This window comes from Penicillium verhagenii (genome assembly GCF_028828195.1).
Source record: "Penicillium verhagenii strain IBT 33310 chromosome Unknown utg000007l_segment0_segment0, whole genome shotgun sequence".
Lineage (NCBI taxonomy): Eukaryota > Fungi > Ascomycota > Eurotiomycetes > Eurotiales > Aspergillaceae > Penicillium > Penicillium verhagenii.
Genome location: NW_026643171.1, coordinates 1,481,112 through 1,499,017, shown reverse-complemented (window position 1 = coordinate 1,499,017; position 17,906 = coordinate 1,481,112). Strand labels below are relative to the sequence as shown.

The 17,906-nt window shown below is 47.2% G+C and overlaps 8 protein-coding genes across 8 annotated transcripts; 2 read left to right on the top strand and 6 right to left on the bottom strand.

Annotated features, from left to right (window-relative positions):
• Positions 1-90: 90 nt before the first annotated feature.
• N7466_007238 (ubiquinone-binding COQ10-like protein) lies at positions 91-873 on the bottom strand (the record flags this gene model as incomplete). Its single annotated transcript, XM_057166627.1, has 1 exon — positions 91-873. The coding sequence occupies one exon, from the start codon at positions 871-873 to the stop codon at positions 91-93; it is 783 nt and encodes a 260-aa protein (XP_057019668.1).
• A 422-nt stretch (positions 874-1,295) lies between these two features.
• Positions 1,296-3,513, bottom strand: N7466_007237 (putative C6 transcription factor; the record flags this gene model as incomplete). The annotated part of the gene is made up of 5 exons (XM_057166626.1): positions 1,296-1,415; positions 1,484-1,650; positions 1,705-2,946; positions 3,043-3,253; positions 3,307-3,513. 5 exons carry the CDS (start codon positions 3,511-3,513, stop codon positions 1,296-1,298), a joined length of 1,947 nt encoding a protein of 648 aa, XP_057019667.1.
• A 646-nt stretch (positions 3,514-4,159) lies between these two features.
• Positions 4,160-6,367, bottom strand: N7466_007236 (Zn(II)2Cys6 transcription factor; the record flags this gene model as incomplete). Its single annotated transcript, XM_057166625.1, has 3 exons — positions 4,160-5,071; positions 5,152-5,837; positions 5,911-6,367. 3 exons carry the CDS (start codon positions 6,365-6,367, stop codon positions 4,160-4,162), a joined length of 2,055 nt encoding a protein of 684 aa, XP_057019666.1.
• A 444-nt stretch (positions 6,368-6,811) lies between these two features.
• N7466_007235 (oxidoreductase, short chain dehydrogenase/reductase family) lies at positions 6,812-7,723 on the bottom strand (the record flags this gene model as incomplete). Its single annotated transcript, XM_057166624.1, has 1 exon — positions 6,812-7,723. The coding sequence occupies one exon, from the start codon at positions 7,721-7,723 to the stop codon at positions 6,812-6,814; it is 912 nt and encodes a 303-aa protein (XP_057019665.1).
• Positions 7,724-8,483: 760 nt separating this feature from the next.
• N7466_007234 (sugar porter family MFS transporter) lies at positions 8,484-10,509 on the top strand (the record flags this gene model as incomplete). Its single annotated transcript, XM_057166623.1, has 7 exons — positions 8,484-8,544; positions 8,621-8,696; positions 8,761-8,806; positions 8,875-9,385; positions 9,449-10,113; positions 10,165-10,234; positions 10,295-10,509. The coding sequence occupies 7 exons, from the start codon at positions 8,484-8,486 to the stop codon at positions 10,507-10,509; spliced, it is 1,644 nt and encodes a 547-aa protein (XP_057019664.1).
• Positions 10,510-10,726: 217 nt separating this feature from the next.
• Positions 10,727-13,568, bottom strand: N7466_007233 (P-loop containing nucleoside triphosphate hydrolase protein; the record flags this gene model as incomplete). The annotated part of the gene is made up of 9 exons (XM_057166622.1): positions 10,727-11,163; positions 11,217-11,296; positions 11,352-11,520; positions 11,579-12,056; positions 12,112-12,216; positions 12,272-13,177; positions 13,234-13,272; positions 13,326-13,457; positions 13,524-13,568. The coding sequence occupies 9 exons, from the start codon at positions 13,566-13,568 to the stop codon at positions 10,727-10,729; spliced, it is 2,391 nt and encodes a 796-aa protein (XP_057019663.1).
• A 1,204-nt stretch (positions 13,569-14,772) lies between these two features.
• Positions 14,773-16,758, top strand: N7466_007232 (uncharacterized protein; the record flags this gene model as incomplete). Its single annotated transcript, XM_057166621.1, has 5 exons — positions 14,773-14,828; positions 14,897-15,215; positions 15,270-15,480; positions 15,538-15,678; positions 15,911-16,758. 5 exons carry the CDS (start codon positions 14,773-14,775, stop codon positions 16,756-16,758), a joined length of 1,575 nt encoding a protein of 524 aa, XP_057019662.1.
• Positions 16,759-17,036: 278 nt separating this feature from the next.
• N7466_007231 (uncharacterized protein) lies at positions 17,037-17,417 on the bottom strand (the record flags this gene model as incomplete). Its single annotated transcript, XM_057166620.1, has 1 exon — positions 17,037-17,417. The coding sequence occupies one exon, from the start codon at positions 17,415-17,417 to the stop codon at positions 17,037-17,039; it is 381 nt and encodes a 126-aa protein (XP_057019661.1).
• Between the last annotated feature and the right edge of the window lie 489 nt (positions 17,418-17,906).

Sequence of the window (17,906 nt, the reverse complement as noted above, 5' to 3'; positions counted from 1 at the left end):
TATGTGTACTCTATGTATATCTTACATCCGAATCAAAAAGCAATTAATATACAAGAGGCACCCTCACGTACCCCGGGCCTCTATGTATATTTACTGGCCCTCGACATGCATCGTCTTCATGCGCTTCTCAAACGCCTCAATCATAACTCCAGCCATCTGCCCCTCCACCGCACCCATAAGTGCAGAATGCATCTGGTTCTTGAACTCAAACTGCACCTCCAAATTGACCTTGGTATGCGGTGACCCACCCTTCACATCAACCGGCGCCAATTCCCACCGCGTAGAGAGGTACTCAAAGATTCCCTCAGTAGCGCCAGGGAAGAAGCCACTCAGTCCAGAGGAGCCACTGCTGCTGCTGCTGGCACTACCCTCAGGCTTCCCAAATTTAGCTCCACTCCGCGCCTCCACAATTCCCTTCGCAGGATCACAATCCACAAGCGAAGTAAACGTCTCGTTGAACGGCCCGTAGCCAATAGTCAGGAACGCCTGCGTCGGGTAGCCCGTTTGCGGGTCGCGTGCCGTGACAGTAGATGCGGCCAGGAAGGGCAGGAACTCGGAGTACGCCTCGACGGAGGAAACCACTTTGAAGAGGAGGGCCGGCGAGTAGGGGAGTATGCGGGAGGCGTTCAGGACGCGCTTTGGCGAGTCGTTGCCGTTATTGTTGCCGTTGGGTAGAAAGGAGGCGAGTGAGGAGAGATTGAAGGCTCTTTTTTGGGGTTGCGATGTACATGGTGGTGTTAATTGGCGTCGTGAGGGGCATTCCCTTGTGACGATTGTGTTGATTGGCAGGGCGGTTCGCAGAGAGCCGGATTGAGGCCGGGCTAGGGTTGTGATTGTGCGACTTGAAGGTCGCAAGGCCCGGATGTGTTGCATGGTAGTGTTTTGGAGGAGGGAGTGAGATGTTTAATCGCGTGTTTCAAGGGCGCCTGGGTTGAAGCTTCAATGTTGGTACGGGCTGAAAAAAGTTCCCGCGGATCGGGATCTGCGGCCGAGGCCGAGCACTACTGGGCAGATACCGGCGTCGGATCAGTATGGACTGTGGAGAGATAAGATGATCTACCATCGCAACCGAAATGAAGTTTTTTGTATGGATAAAGGCATCCGAATGCGGCTTGTATCTTTGCATAGTACATGTGCACTTATTACGAGCCCATTGGATCCAGTGATTCGTTCCATTCTCAGCATATCTGGTTCTGAATTTTCATTATGGTTGGATATGATAGGTAGTGGGTGTCTGTGTGCTATTCCCCCCCCCCCAATTAGCCTGGGATAATTCCGCAAGCAACCGTCCTTTTTTACATAGAGTCGGAAGGCAAAGTGAAATCAACACCATTGGAGTCAATAAAAGACCCTGCTGACCACATGCTTTCTGGGTTGACTGAGTCAAACCCATACATTTGGCCATCATACAAACGCTAAAAACGAACGATCAGCTTGTTTCGGAAAAAGAAAAAAACACACACACATGAGGGTTGCAACATACCCAGTCCAATTGAGCGGGGGCCGTGAGCATGTCATCAATCACGCCAAGGGAAGAATATGAAGGAGTCACGGAAGTGTCAGTATACATAGCAGCCTCAAAGCCCTCTGGAGAAACCGTCGGGTACTGGTGTTGGTCCACCGTGGGCATTGGTTGGATCAGGTTGTCATCTATTTGCCGAATCAGTAAGTAAAATAAAATAAGAAAAAAATCCTGATACTTACTATCTAGCGCGCCTGTGTTCTTAACATCTGATGTGAAGCTTTCAACGCTGCGGCCCCTGACTCGACTCAACATGATGCTCAGTGCGACAAAAGCCCTCTGGGTATCCGCAGAGCGCCGCATAGTCTGCTTGAAAATCAAATGAGTATTCTCCAAAAGTACCAAGATGTCATTGTGCTCCTTTGTTTGCATTCGGGCTGGGTCTCCGCTATCCTTGTTATGCGAAAGTACCAGACAGAGCACCATGGCCGAGAGCATGAAATCAGTACTTTGAAGGGAATTGAGTAGGAATCGGTCTGAAAACAATTGACCGCCGGGCAGTGACTCGGCCCAGATTTCTGCATGATGCCCCAGTGTCGCACTAGCGGCCTCGATGCAAATCCTTCGTGAGCTGGCATGTTTGCCTTGCGTTTCGGTGATGTACCGGCGGTGCAACACGATACGTGATTTTTGATAAATCAGATTCAGAGTGTACCGCCGCAGTATGAGATCCCCTTGGTCGCCCATAGACTGGGATAACGGCCGAGAGCGGAAAAACGAAGGAAGCTGTTCATTTGCCGCCTCGAGCCGACGATTCAAGGCCATAACTTCGTCGTAGGGCACCGCCTCCCGCGCATAGGCTGAATCGCAGATTTGTCCAAACGCTGCCATGAGGCGTGACTTCGCTCGTGTATATGAGCAGGCTGTTCTCTCTTCATCTGATCGACTAGGTGGTAACTGTATGCAGTTTTGGTCAAAGTCAGTGTCCTGTAGATTGGACGGTATCTCAGAGTCGGAATAGTAAGTTTGGACGGTTCGTGGGAGACCATTTTGGAAGGAGACCAGAGTGTCGAGTTGGCATATCACAGCCCAAAGACGCCGGCGCATTTCTCCCTCGAATGCCGACAGGTTGGGGTAGTGGCTTGGGTCTCGGTGGTATCCCATGCGCAATGCAAGCCGAATGGTGATGCCAAGGAGATATGAGACCCCGATCTGAGCGTCCTGGCCGCGGAGGAATTCGGAAATTGTATAGAGCAACAGAGCCTCGCCCTTGTATTTGCCAGGGACTAAGTAATTTGTCTGAACAAGACACTGGGCAGATCTTCTCCGGTAGACATCCCAGAGCATCATTGGATCAATCACGCTGATTGGGAAGGGCTCCTCGCTGCGATGAAACAGAGAGATAGACAAGGCCAAAATCGCATATAGTAACGCGATCCAAGTGAATGACATCTCGTGGGGATTTTTCCAGAATTGCTCATACTCTTTGCAAAATGTTGGTACATGAATTACGACTATTAGCCATATTAGCATGTACTATGAGGGGATTTTCTTTTGGAAACCAAGCGAAATCGGCATACCTATTGACGGCTCAAATGTTGTTAAGAAGCGAGAAATAAAACGATCGGCAATCGACCGTGCCGGTATGTCGGCGAGCATTTCCTGTTTGGTCACTTTTTTCGCCATTCCAAGCAAAAGAGCTGGCGTAGAGTCACCATAAGGATCTTCCTCAGTCAGATCGTTGTCGGAGTTGTCTTCCTGTTCATCCAAATACTCCTTCACTCCATTAATCTGAAGGAACAAGTTAGTCCTCCGCCTATCCGTCAAAGATAATCAGAACATACCTCTTCTAAAATGGCACGCCAGTTCACACTGTCAATATAACTAGTGCCTTCATTACTAACAAGTAAAGTGCCGGTATCACGCGGTGACGCCTTGGTCTCACGATCATTGACCGAAGGAGGCGTATCATAGCCCAGGGTATCTTCCGATACCCCGGTATTGAAATCAGTAACCTGATCGCCGGGCTTCTTCTGATGAGCCAGTGACATAACCAGATTTTCCAAATGCTGCAGTCGATCCTGCACGAGGGTTGGACTGGCGCGCTCATGCTGGGCTTTGGCTCGAGGCCCGCGACCGACGTAAGTACATGTTGCCGCCTCACCACGCTTTCTACAGTTCGTGCATGGATAGGTGCGACAACATTTCAGTCTGGAAGGTGATCAGCATATAGGCTAATATGATATGTGCATATAAGAGATAAATCAATACTTTCGAAATCGGCACGCGGTGCATGACAGCTGTACCCGCGAACGCTTCTTGGCCCCAGTCTCCGCAGCAAGCGGGTCCGGGTTATTGGCAGACTCGGACATGGAATGTATGAACCGGCAGCCGACCTGATAACAGTTTGTGTAACAGGGAGAAAGTATTGGCGAGAATCGGGCTTAAGACCGAGAGACTGGGATTACAGTGCCCACTTGGTGTAAATCTCGGCGTTGGAGGGGCAGCGTCAAGCAAAACTTTGGAATGAGGGATGGAAGCCCCCGCAAGGCTCGGCCTCCGCCTTTTTTATCTCCGCGTTGAACATTTGGATCCCCTGTCATTTTGCATTACAGTCAGCACATGTGCAGGAAGACAAGAAACTGTCTTTGGATTCAATATGTTGGCTCTTCATTCACTATGAAAAATCTAGCGATATTATGCGGAGCTGTTCATCCAGTCGTTAAAAAGCAGATCCAGAGGCATGCTTCCAGTAAAATCTTGAGAAACTTGATTGATAAGCATGCGCAGGTTTGGATCAGCGGTGCTATCATCATTCAACGCGAACAGATTTTCATCGGGGATCATAAAATCGTTCTCACTCGGTAGACCAGCAAAGTTCGACGCATTACCAGGAATATCGCCCACTGGGGCACCGAACCCGCCACCGACCGGCATATCGGAAAGACCGTAGGCATATTGATCTAACTCCAAATCTGGAGCTGGAGATGGGACTTGGCTGCAAATAACATCAAGCATTTCCAAATAGCGAGCCGCAGACTTGTTATCAGCAGCTAGCATTCTGAGACAATTTCGAGATTGAAAGACTGAGTGATGCAGCTCCGAAGGCTCCGGCTGAGTGTGGGAATTGTTGTCAAGGTATCCAGCCACAAGGACTAACGTGGCCTGCAGTAGGAAATATGTCGCGTACCAAGTGAGGCTTTGGTGCATGTCGCTTTCATACATGGTGCAAAAGGTAGCAATGTCGTGGATACTATCCATGGCAATATTCAGGCACTTTTCATCTGCATTCACCTTTATTGAAAGGAAGCTGTGGTGTGTTTGACTACCACGCCAGAGTAAGATTCGGAGGTTTTGTTTCTTCCAGAGAACCACTGCCCTTGGGCCCCGAAACCAAGAGGGAACGTCGGTCGCGGTGAAATAGCTCGGTAAACTCTTGCACCAGCGTAAGAGATCCCGTTCCATAGATTCAGCCAGTCTATATTCGATTCGAGACCCAGCAGTTTTTGCTAGAAGGAATTCATGATATATGGCATCGCCGAGTTTGGCTAGCTGAGCATGGGCAATTATTGCGGAATATGTTGTTGGATAGTCAACATTTGTCGGGACCTGTGAGGTCAATGACAAGGCCTTCCCAGATATTATCAGCATCAGATACATCACTTTCAGAGAATGGAGACTGTAGTTACCTTGTCGTCAACGTTCCGCGGAAGTCGAATGTCTATGAAGCCATCCACAATTGTAGGTGGACGACCAGTTGTAATGTTGAACCCGCTCTCAAAACAATATATGGTCCAGAAAAGCTGCCGTCGCCTTTCATGCCCAATAGTATCTTCAGTCCCGGTAGGCTCTCGATGCAATCCAAGTCCGATGGCCATTCTATACGCAAGACCAATGAAATTGTAGCCTGTATTTGTCCGATCCCTCTTTTGAAGATAATTGCCCATGAGCAAGAATGCTTGCACCGTTTCCACGGTTCCGGATTCAAGCATCTGCAATGAGAGACTGGATCTTGCAGCCGAGTAATAGTTCGATTCTAGATGGTCTGACTCTTTGCTCGAAGCCCAGTGACCAATGGCAAGAACCATGTAGTATGTGACTTTCCACGGAGAGAAATGTGATGCTTGTTGCTGGTTTGCTGCAACCCTATCGCGGAAGGTCTTCTCGTGCAAAACGGGAAAGTGGCTGTTATAGAGTAAGAAATAAGCATCGATCAGGTGGCTCGTAGTTTGTGAGACAGTCAAACTAGGTAGATCCAGCGGTGGAAGTCCTGATCGGTAAAGTCTTCGATGAGACTTGCGTCGTCCTCTTTGCCTTGCCACATTTACGATTGTGGGGTCTATCTCTTCCAAGATTCGTGACCCTGAGCTACTGCCTAGAGAACGAGATTAGCTTTCAACATTTGAATAAGAAAAGTTATATTTTTTTGAGATCTTGTCTGAGCATACCCAAATAGCCCGAATCGTTTGTCGAAAGGGTGGCCATCCCATCTCTGGTAATGGCGTTATCTTGATCTGGAAACGCGTCTTCTGGAGACAAGGACCCTTCGTGCCACTCGTAGCTATCGTGAGCGATTTCTATGTTGTCACTCAAAGTGGGCGAGCGTGTAACTTCTTCCTCGGGGCTTAGCTTTTCCAAAGCAGCTTCGATGTCAAAATCCGGTTTTAGTGAGCGCAACAGTGATCGGAGCTGAGCGCACCGACTTTCAGATGCATCTAGGTTTCTTCTGGTCAACGGAGTCCGATCTGGCGGACTCTCGAAGCTGCATGTCTTTCCTTTCCTAGCACAGTAGGAACAAGGATCGGTTTCGGATCCTGCTCGGAAACATCGAGTTTTTCTCTTTTGGCAGTTGATACATGCTCGCGGTGCTGATGAACTCAATGATTTTCTCAAGTTCTTTGACATTTTGAACTCGTACATGTATCTGTATCTTTCTCCATGAATAATAGTAAAATGCCTCGAGTCTCACGTCATTGGGCTGCGGGAGTGTCGGAGCACTGTCGACCGACGAAAATTAGTAGTTGTCGGCAACACTTGGATATTTAACAGAGTCCTGGAAAATGACTTCAAACGTTTGATCAGCGGAGAATCATGTGGCATTCTAACCTTGATACTAAGGATAGTACATATTTCAATCTCTCCAAGCCCTGGAGATTCTTCGAAGTCAGGAATCGTCTATTGTGCTCGTGCTATGTAGATTCATACCATGTGGATACAATGAAAATTCGAAGTATAGAATCTAAGCTCCCAGATAGGCCTGTGTGCCACGCGACACATTAATTGGTCATTTGTGTATAAGACTTGATCCAGAGTTGTATGGGGATGAATGCACAGCTTCCAAAGCTTGCTCTATAAAACAACAGCGCCTCCATCAACAACAATATCTGAACCATTTATATAAGAGCCAGCACTGCTAGCAAGTAGCACAATGGTTCCTGTTAGTTCCGAAGGACTTCCCATTCTACCACTTGGATTTCGCTCAGCCCAAATGCGGCGATGCTCAGCAATTCCATCGCCTTCATTCAAAATCGTATCCATATACCCCGGACTAACGGTGTTCGTGCGGATGCCGTACCGAGCCCACTCGGCCGCCAGACAACTTTTGAGCATCAAAAGCGCAGACTTGCTAACATTGTATGCAACCTGAGGCTGAGGATAGTTCACGCGATGGGCAGAAATCGACGCCACAAATGTAATTGAGCCGCCCGTCCCTTGCTTCACCATTTGCCGAGCCGCTGCCTGGGCGCAAATAAACGAACCCGTAGTATTGATATCGAGGATTCTTCGCCATTGCGCAATAGGCATCTCAAGACTGTCCACACATCCTACCACACCAACAAAAGAAACCAGCGTATCGATCGAACCAAGTTGCTTAACAGTTTCTTCCATCGCGACGCGAACGCCTTCTTCGTCGGTAACGTCGACTTTCTGGGTGCTAATCTTCACGTTTGGGAACTTGGATTGCATTTGAGCGATTTCCTTTTGTGCGTTTGCAGGGTTGACGTCGAAGATCATTAGGCCTTCAAGGCCGTGCTCGAGGAGAGCGTCGCAGGATCGGAGCCCAAGGGTGCCGGCGCCCCCGGTAACGACTGCGTTGCCCCGCACGGAAAAGCGCTTCTGGGCTCCAACTGCAGGGTTGCTCTCGATTGGAAGGCTGGGAGCAGGTGTCATCGATGAGGAGCTGCCATCGCTGAACACCATCGAGGGCACAACGCGGGAGGTAAGAGCTGCGCGCTCTGTGATTTCTTTTGAGGGGGCCATGGTGTTGCGCTGATTGAGGATTTTGTTGTTTATAAAAGCAAGTTCGGGTGCGGGGAAAAGCTGGGGGAGAAAGCTGAGAAGTGAAAAAGAAGGTGACTTGTATGTAGCTAGACAATGCCGATACTACTGGACTTTCCAAGTTGGTTGATAAGTCAACCTTTGCTTTTTAGTCCTTTCCCCTCCCCTTTCCTGTCATCTGACTCGGAGTACGGTCTTCCCGAGTGTACTTGGTGGACGTCTACTTGTTGAATTATGCTGCATACATCGGCGTCATCCCGATTCCCGACCCTGGATACTCCACTTTCGTCGGTCCACTGCAGCCCGACGATTCAATACTCCGCAAATGGACCGAAAACTACAGAAAGAATTAACAACCGTTACTCGTTTTTTCCAGAATCACATACAGTCTATATGGACTAGTGTTCATGGACATCGTGAGGTGGGCTGGAAATATATGGCATTTCAAAGTAAAGGGCTCTACTGGTTCTGTAATGAATTACCGTGAATTGATTTCTTTGTCTGTTTCCAGGGAAATCCATCATTCGACTATGTAGCGTCAACAGTCTGCGCAGAGAGAACTGAATATCGGCAGGCTACACTCCGACATAATTCTTTGCTCTGATGCATGCACTGCATTAGCCTTCCCCGGATTTTATGTCGGGGAAGCAGCCGATGGGCCCCATATATTTACATTGACAGCCCCCCGCATTTTCGCCATTGCATTCGAGTCCGTGATCGTTCAACTCGAGCTGTTGCTAGAATGGTTTCTGCTATGACTACCGAAAGCATAGGGACAATGGCCATCTCTTATGGCGAGACGGGTAAGATTTTAAACCCCAAGAAAATTGAACTACCTAGATGTTGTATATATACTGATCAAACATTCAATACTTCCAGGAGTCAAAGGACTCTTACGGCAGCCCTATATCTTGTGTATGGCGGTATTTGCTAGCATCGGCGGCATGCTCTTTGGGTACGCACTATCTAACATAGCACCCTGGACTGTTCAATGTTTTACTAATCCATTGTCTTTCTAGTTACGATCAAGGAGTTATCAGCGGTGTCTTGGTGATGAACAACTTTGTGAGCCATTGAAACCCAGTTGTGTGTTGTGAATTACAGACCTCTAATATCCAACTTTGCATTTCCAGGGAAAACAATTCCCCCTTCTAGCTTCGAATTCAACACTCCAAGGATGGATGGTGGCAGTCTTGACCTTGGGAGCTATGGTTGGTGCATTGGCAAATGGGCCTATCGCCGACCGTATCTCGAGGCGTTGGTCTATTCTGCTCGCCAATTGTATTTTCCTCGTCGGCTCTGTCATTCAAGCTGCCGCAAAAGACATCGCCATGATATTCGTCGGTCGTTATATCGCCGGTATCGCCATTGGTGGGCTATCTATGGTCATTCCACTCTACATCAGTGAGCTGGCACCTTCAAACGTGCGAGGCAGCTTGGTCTCATTGCAGCAACTAAGTATAACATTCGGTATTATGGTTGCTTTTTGGATCGACTACGGTACACAGCACATTGGGGGAACGGGAGATGGTCAGTCCCCAATTGCCTGGAGGCTTCCACTTGCCTTGCAGTGTATTCCGTCTTTGGTTCTTGCAGTCGGTACATTCTTTTTGCCATACAGCCCACGCTGGCTGCTTTTGAAAGGTGAGGTTGTCCTCCTTCTTTCATAACATCAGTATATCTTCTTGCTAAGCACATGAATGATAGATCGGGAAGAGGAGGCGGAGGCAACATTGCTTCGTATCCGGCGCGTTCCAGATACAGACCCACGCATCAGACTCGAGCTGCTCGAAATCACGGCAGCTGTGCAATTTGATCGTGAGACAACCTCGGCCCTTTATCCACAAGCAACCACGCCCCTGCAGGTCACATTGGAACGATACAAATCCCTGGTAACAGTCCGGCATCTCAATCGTCGCTTGATAATTGCCTGTTTGATGCAATTTATTCAACAGTTCACGGGCATCAACGCGATAATTTACTACGCACCCACGATTTTCAAAAACATCGGCATGACCGGCGAGTCAGTTGACCTACTAGCAACTGGAGTGGTAGGAATTATAGACTTTGTTTTCACAATTCCAGCTATACTATTCATGGACAAATGGGGTCGCAAGAAAGTTCTCATCGTGGGAGGCATTGGCATGTCTATTTCTCAGCTTCTCGTTGCTACAATATACGCTGTGTATGATGGCTCCTGGGGCAGTCACCCAGCCGCAGGATGGGCGTGTGCTGCATTTGTGTGGGCCTACATTGCCAATTTTGCTTTTAGCATTGGCTGTGTTAACTGGATTATTCCTTCCGAGATCTTTCCTCCTGGTGTTCGTTCCCAGGCCGTGGGACTGGCAATCGGTACCAACTGGCTTAGCAACGTGAGTGAACTGCAATTGAATTAAGGAACGGAACAATAACCAACAGAATAGTTTATTGTGGCTTTGATCTACCCGAGAATGCTGGCTGCAATCAAATTTGGGACTTTCTACTTCTTTCAGGGTAAGTGTCTTCTCAATATCCAGATTTATCAGTCAAGCAAAAGCTCATATTATTGCCTAGCATTCTGCTTTTTCCTAATTGGCTGGGTATACTTCTTTGTGCCCGAGACAAGAGGTGTTGGCATTGAACAGATGGATAAGCTCTTTGGAGGCAACCAAGGAGAGGCGGATTTGGTTCGAATGGCAAACATTCGACAGCGGCTTGGAATTGCGAACGAAGTGTCTGATATTAAAGACCTTGATGGAGCTAGTGTCTCACAGATTGAGCATGCCTAGATCATATGTCATGCTTGAACAGTATCTCAATATGGAAGCCTTCGCAGATACTCTTAATCGAAAATCAGATCTGCAAGATACTGCAAGAGCTCTTGCTTAACTTGATCATTTTTAAAAAAATATCTGTCATTCCTAAGCATAATCGTACGACACAGTCACACAGACATCTGGTACTAAAAAGAAACCCAATTACATCCCGTAATCCGACCCCTCAATATCATTTGATCATCGACTCTTGGGATCTGATGTACCGATCATACTGCACATTGAAGTCAAGCTTGAAAAGGCGCGTATTCTGAACAATCGGTTTGAGATGCTTCTTGCAAAGTTTTCCTTTGCCTTTGCCCCGCTCGTAATCTGCTCGTGCCGAGCCAAGGGCAGTTGTGACAATATTTCTGATTTGACGGCCGTCAAATCCGGTATTGTACACATCTTCCTTGAGCCAGTCAAGGATGTCATCTAAATCATCTACCAGTCCTTTGTCGTCAAGGGGCTTAAGGAAGCCTTGGAAAATATCCCTCATTTGGTTCTGTGTGAGACTCTTGTATTGAATGGCAAGATGAATACGTGAAGGGATGGCAACGTCAAACTGAGCAATTTGGTTCGTCGTGAGGAATACAATACCTTGGTAGTACTCAAGAACTCGAAGGAATACTTTGACTCTTAGTAAGAAAGTTCTTGGGAAGATTTTTGCATCATTGTCTTACCTGAAACAAGTGCGTTCTTATCAGTTGATGATGACGCGGGGCCCCTTCCACGGCTCTCAAGAAATACATCGGCCTCGTCACTGGAACGATTTATTAGGGTGAGCAGAGCAAGAGGGACGAACAAATTATGCTTACATCAACAGAATAGCTTGCCATGTAGTGGCTAGACTGAATATTCTAGAAAGATTGGATTCGACGTTCTTGGCCTGGGTGCCAACGTCTGCGACGCTGACCGAGAAGAGAGGCTTTTGTGTTGCGACAGCAATTGTTTCAGCCGTGGATGTTTTTCCCACACCAGGAGGGCCTCGATTAACAGTCAGTAACACAAAACACCATAGGGGGCAGTAGAGAAAAAGCTATACCGTATAGAAGAATGACTAGGCCCTTCCCCTTTCCTGGGATGATATCATCAACTTCAAGCCTCTTTTGTTTCGAGTCCTCAGATTGTGATCCCAACGAGGTGTGGCTCTTCACAAGATCATAAAGTAGACTTTTGGTGTCATCGTCAGCAAGTCGCAGGCGAGAGGACCAAGCGTCGTTGGGATCATTCTTCGGGATATCTTTGATAAGAGAAACTTGCAACTGCGCCCATTGTTTTTCCTTGAGAATATATCCTAACACGCGAGGTGGGAAGAGCAGGTATTGTTCGTCGTCCAATTTTCTGTTCTGCGGCTTGGAATCAAAATATTCTCGATATTTCGTTGCCAACTCATCATTGGATCGACAATCTGAGCATGTGCAAGGTGGATCCAGCCAGCTTCGATCAAGGGTTCCATTTCGTGCATTCGAATTTCCGTATTCAAAATAGGATAGGTAATCAACCATGACCCTGCCATCTGTCTAGAGGAGAGTTAACTTCCAAAACTTTGAAAGCTTTTTGAGCCACAATACTCACGTTATATGGCTTTGCAGTCGAGGGAGGTACTTGATCGATAGAGGTTGACCTCGCCAATGCGCGACGGAGCCACGATGTATCGTGAGATTTGGAGTCGCTGTCATCCTATTGAAGAGTCAGAGGTTTATCCTTGAGTGTTTCAGACAGAGACCCGACATACATTATCTCCTTGGGCCATTCCATTGAAGCCTTTTCTTCCAAATATGGCATCACCTTTGTAGTCAAATAGGCGCGGCGAGCCTCCAGCAGCACACAGCTTTTGAAACTCTTTGCCACGCAAAATCATTTCTTCTTTCACTTGTTCGTGGTTAGGGTGGTGCTCAAATGGAAAGTAAGGCAACGCTGCCAGGGGCTTATATCCTTCAAATGGTTCAAACACGATCATGAATGGTGTTCGCTCAAATTCAAATCCATTCCAATCGTAAGTCCAACAGGTCATTTTCCAGGGCTTGGCTCCCTTTACACTGCCATTGTCTTCTGGCCATGCTCCCATGTTATCTTGAACGATGAAAACCTGATGTTGGTTTTGGAAAGGCTTGCCGTAAACCAGCATTCCTGGTGGGAAGATTGTCCACAGGTCATCAAACTGAATGTTTTGTGGTCGCAGAGTCGGTTTCTGTTCTTTGAAATACTTGTCCAGTCTGTAATCACCCGATGAGCCGCTTGACAAGTGATCAAGAAGTAGCTTCAAGTCCTCTCTGGCTTGCTTATCTTCTTCATTCTTTGGTTCTTCGACGGAAGCAGCTCGGAGAACATCCCATTCAAATACGAGAGCCTCGTATGGTGAAAAAAGAGTAACTGGTGAACCGCGAAATATGTGATAAGGATAGGCACCCAAGTGCTCTTTCAAGAGTTCCCACAAGTCGAGGTTGATGATGTCTATTTCAGACAGGTCATATGGATCGGAAAATTTATCTGGAACTGTTTTCTTCAAAACGAACGCGATGTCGGAGTCAGCTTCAGTTTTGGATTGCGGGGTGTCGCTCTCGACCTCCTCGCGTTCGCCGGTCTCAGGGTTTTTGACCGTCTTGAGTAATTTGACTCGGGATTTGGGGCCACTCTTGCTCTTTCTCCAATGATTAGCCCTGGGAATCTTCTTTTGTGAAATATCAGAGCACCCACCTCGTCGGTTGCTTTCGAATCATTTGATTTCACCTGGGGCTTTCATATGTTAGCTTAGCACACGCCAACACGCTATTGCAAACACTTCATACATTAGACTCCTTTTTTTCAGCAGGCTGGTCACTGGTTTTATTCGAGTTGTCTTTAGTCTCCGATAGCAGGGCATATTTCGCCTGTAGCTCTGAAAACTGCTTTTCCAGGGCAACAAGTCTTTCCCCTAAAGCCTGATGGAGAGATTAGTCCGAAGTCGCTTCGTGGCTGGTGTGACAATCTGGGAATGGGGTTTTTACAGCCGTTAAAGAAGCCTCAGTAGAAGCTTCTATATCTAGAGCCATCGCGAGCCCGTTTCGATAGTCTTAATTTGCCGCAAGATAAAGGAGTTCTTCAGAAATGTGTTCGATTCGTGAACGCTGAGAATCTTGGTCCTGCCTTTGAATCTTGTAAAAGAATCAAGCCCTCTCAATCCAAGACTCCAGAAGAGCCTCCTCGGGCCTTTGCCCTAATGCCGGAAATCCCGCAAGCATGGCAGCTGACTGACAGGGGCCACGCCAGCGGGCCAGTAAAAAGGGGCAATAACGGTAGTTCATCTCCACTGCCTACACCACATGTGCATCTCACTGCATATTTCTATCACATACATTGTACATGCCTGTCACAAATATTAGCTGCTTAGCTCACACTGGTCTTAGATAACTATGACCTTGAAATTTCACTCCGTACTGTATACTATGGATGAGGGTTGTGTTAAGGGGAACAACTAGGTGTGTGCAGCTGTGATATAAGGAAACTTGCATGTTTAAATGCGAGAAGGAAAAACACCGACCCCGGAGCACCTTGGGTGTGTGCTATGTCTACGGGACGGGCCTCAGACCTCCCATCATGCGGGGTCAACACTTGAGCCCCTGGTCCGGTAAATTATCCAGTACTCTTCAAGGTTCCAAGGCTGCGGCCCGGACCTCGTACCCCAAAGAGATTGCAACCATTACTACATATAGAGGCTGGCATAAAAAATCCTTCGGGTCGACTTTTCCGCTGGGAAATAAGGCCAGCAGATACTCTGGACATATTGCATTTTTTTCAGAGAATGAGTCGCATAGTATTGATAAAAGAGATCAAAGTTCACCATGCGACTACATCTCTGGGGCCGACGCATTCTACCGGATAGAGTGGATTGGGACTGCAATGTTGCATAATTTAGTGCTTCCATGTACTGTTGTTTTGTGAACTTTCATCAGCCTCCTGCACAAAGTGCTTTTGGTGGCGGACTGGGGGTGATATCGGCATTATGTTATCTCCGAACTTCCATGCCGGCCCCTTCATGTATGGAGTTACTTATTATAGATAGCCCATCGACTGATTAAACCGTCGCCTATGTATTTATAGCTTGGAGGCTGATTGGTTCAAACAGTTATTGCACTTCAGATGCGATGTAAACTTGCTCCGACATTGAATTTCGTTCTCAACCCTTTACCAACCCCCTCACTGAGTCAAAACTACAGGCCAACCAATTATCTTCACTCAATTATCACAAAACCCATCATGCCTGGGAAGAATCCCTCAATGGATGGTAAGGTCTCACTTGGTGTTCACGACTTGTAAGTCGTAGTTCTTGGGTTTTCTCTTCAACATTGTTATTTTGAGTGAGTGCTGACCAGCAATCTAGGGACGTCGTGAAAAGATCAGATGAGGCTCAACACGCGCTTCGCAAATTTATCCACAAAAAGCATACGTTCTCAGAGGAAGAGAAATCCACTTTAGACTTCAACAGTGTGGAGGCCTTCGAGGATTACTGGGGTTTGACTTGGAAAGCAAAGGAGAAGTTCGGAGCCGCTCACAATAGCGAGGTCAGATCTGAGATACAGAGCTTTGTGAGCTCAGCATGCGGTATCATGAAAAGTCTGGACCCCATTGTGGCGCTTGTGAAGGATCTCGGAGCTCCCTACGGCAGCATGGCCATCGGGACAATCTCCTTTGTTTTTACGGTAGGGTTAGGAAGCTACGTACCGTCACCGAAGACAATGACTAATCACCCCCAGATTATCAATCGAAGAGCCCAAGCGGAGAATTTGATATCAAGGACCCTTCTAGAGATCAAAGACAGGGTCCCAGGTCTCAATCTCTATCGTCACATCTATTCCGATGAACATGAGCTTGATCAAGGCTTACAGTCCAAGATTGTGGATGCCTACGATTGCTTTATGGGATTCTGTATAGAAGCTACGAAGTACTACACGAAGAGAGGATTCAGTGAGTTACTTTCTTCGATAGAATTTCAATATTTCCTGCGCTAACACCGTAATGCAGGACGATCGATCGATGCTATGTGTGGATCAATGGCATTGGAGGAAGAATCACGCAAGGTTCAAAGAGCTATGGTTGAAGTCAGGCACAGTAGTGAGGAACTACTGAACAAGAACGTCGATATTATCAAGCAGCTAAGCAAAGGTCATACTTTTCTTTCCCTCGATACTGCTTTTCTTTGTTAACACAGCTGGTGGCAGACCAAGCACAAACTATTCAAGGTGGGTAGCCATTTCAGAAGGCTTATCTGGCATATGGAACAGTGGTTAACGAGAAACAGATCTCAGGATGCAAATAGAAAGTAGGTCATGTCAAAGCAATTGTGCTCGATTTCGGTTAGTAGTGCCATAGCTGACGCACAGGCGTACCTGTTCAGAGCTGCAAGAAGGGCGCAATAACGACGCTTTAAGCAAAATCCAGTCCTTGCTCAACCTGGAAACATATTCAGCAGAATCCGAGCAAAAGCTTCTGAAGATCTACCAAGATGAGATCAAGCATCATTTTGAGTTTAACTGGCAACCCATTTTTGAGAGGATGCAAGGACAAGCAGTAGAGGCATTCCAGCAGGGACAAGAGTTCCAGGGATGGCAAAATTCCGAGCAGTCCTCAATCCTGATTTTAGTAGGGTATAACAATGAGTCCATCTACAACGATGAAATGTGCTGGATGTCTCCAGCTGCCCTACAAACGATTGACGACATGATCAAAGACCGTCAAAAAGATCCTTTTGCATTCTATCTTTTTGGTCAGCGATCAGAGAATCGTTTCCCTCAGGTTTTATCCTCCATTATAATCCAGCTACTAAGGCAAAACCGTCAGTCATTACAGAACCAGGTACAATACGATGAGCTGTATGCGGCAGTGCAGCGGTTCCATGAATTGCCCTATAGCCAATACTCGACCCAGGAAGACCTGGTACATAATGAAGAAGCGCTTCGGAAGGTGGCTCTACGTGCTTTGGACATGTTTGACTCGCGCAGAACGGTGTGGATTATTCTTGATCGTGTGGATCGGGGCAAGCATGCAAGAAGGGAAGCCAATCATCGAAAAATGCTGATCAAATCAATGGTCCGCCTGGTGGAGGAGGCTAAGGTCAAGGTGAAGGTGCTGGCTGTCGTTAATGGATGGGACTGGGACGCGGAGAAAGAGTCCGATGATTTCGGGCAAATCAAAAAGTCAAGTGTGGTTGTTCACCCGGTTCATCAATTAGTTAAAGAATTCTAAAAGCTGGATATTGGCCTGAGGGATTAAAGTGCGATTTCACTTGATCATTGCAAGCCTGGATGAACAGTTGCTGAAAAAAAGTGAGCATGCATTATTTTTGCCTAACATTCTGTCTTTTCCTTGTTGGCTGAGTATGTATACTTCTTTGTGCCCGAGACAAGAGGCGTTGGCATTGAACATTGAACAAATGGATAAGATATTTGGAGACAACCAAGGAGAGGCGGATTCAAGTGGTTCGAATTGATCTTGATTATTCTTAAAATAATAGGTCTTCATCCCTAATCGTGATGGTGCGAAACAGCCAAAAAGCCGGTCTTATCGAAGATCCGTCGTTCAGCTACAAATTCTTTAAGGTACTCAAAGTCTCGACACTGGCGCTTAAACCCAGTACCAAGAAACCCGCCCTGCTCGTCGACTGCTGGCTCTACTGTTGTGTCGGCAGAGCAGGTGATGCCTTGTTGTAGGTAGTCGAAACAGTGCGCCACATGTACCGAGCGATTTTTGCCAAGATCAAACGACTCTAGCGACTCTGATTTGGCATAGTAGGCTCGTCTGAGGGTATACAGGCAATGGAGTTGATGGAAAACCGTGGGGATTGCGGCGTCCGGGGCAAGGGATAGATCTTTGAAATACCCCAACCCGTCTAATCGATAGCACATTAATGCTTTGCAATAAAAGGAATTAAAGAAAGGCTCTTGAATGGCACTTGGGGTATAGTTCCATAAAGAGCGGGGGTAGCCTTAATATGTACCTGGAATCAGAGAATCCCAAATGGGCTCAGGCATATCTCCTGATGAAGGAGGCTTTTCAGAGAATGGTGACCAGGGAATGAATTCTCTTGCAATCAGAGAAAGTTGAATCCGAGGGGCGACATTGTGTAGGCCCGTGTTTGTTGTCATCGCTAAGTAGACGGCGGATGCACCAGCCAGAAATGCAAAGAGGGCAATGCTAAGAAATGCAACAACCGATCTTGTTGAGATCGTGGGTTTTAGGCATACTCTTGGAATGCATTGGTATTCCTCTGAGTCCTCATTTTGGTGAATCTGGTCAAGTCTGCAGGTATCTATCGGAATTGGTGCGTACCTGATGTCTTTTCTTGTTTTCGTGGAAAACATCGCGAGAATTTTGAAACATCAAATTGAAGAGGG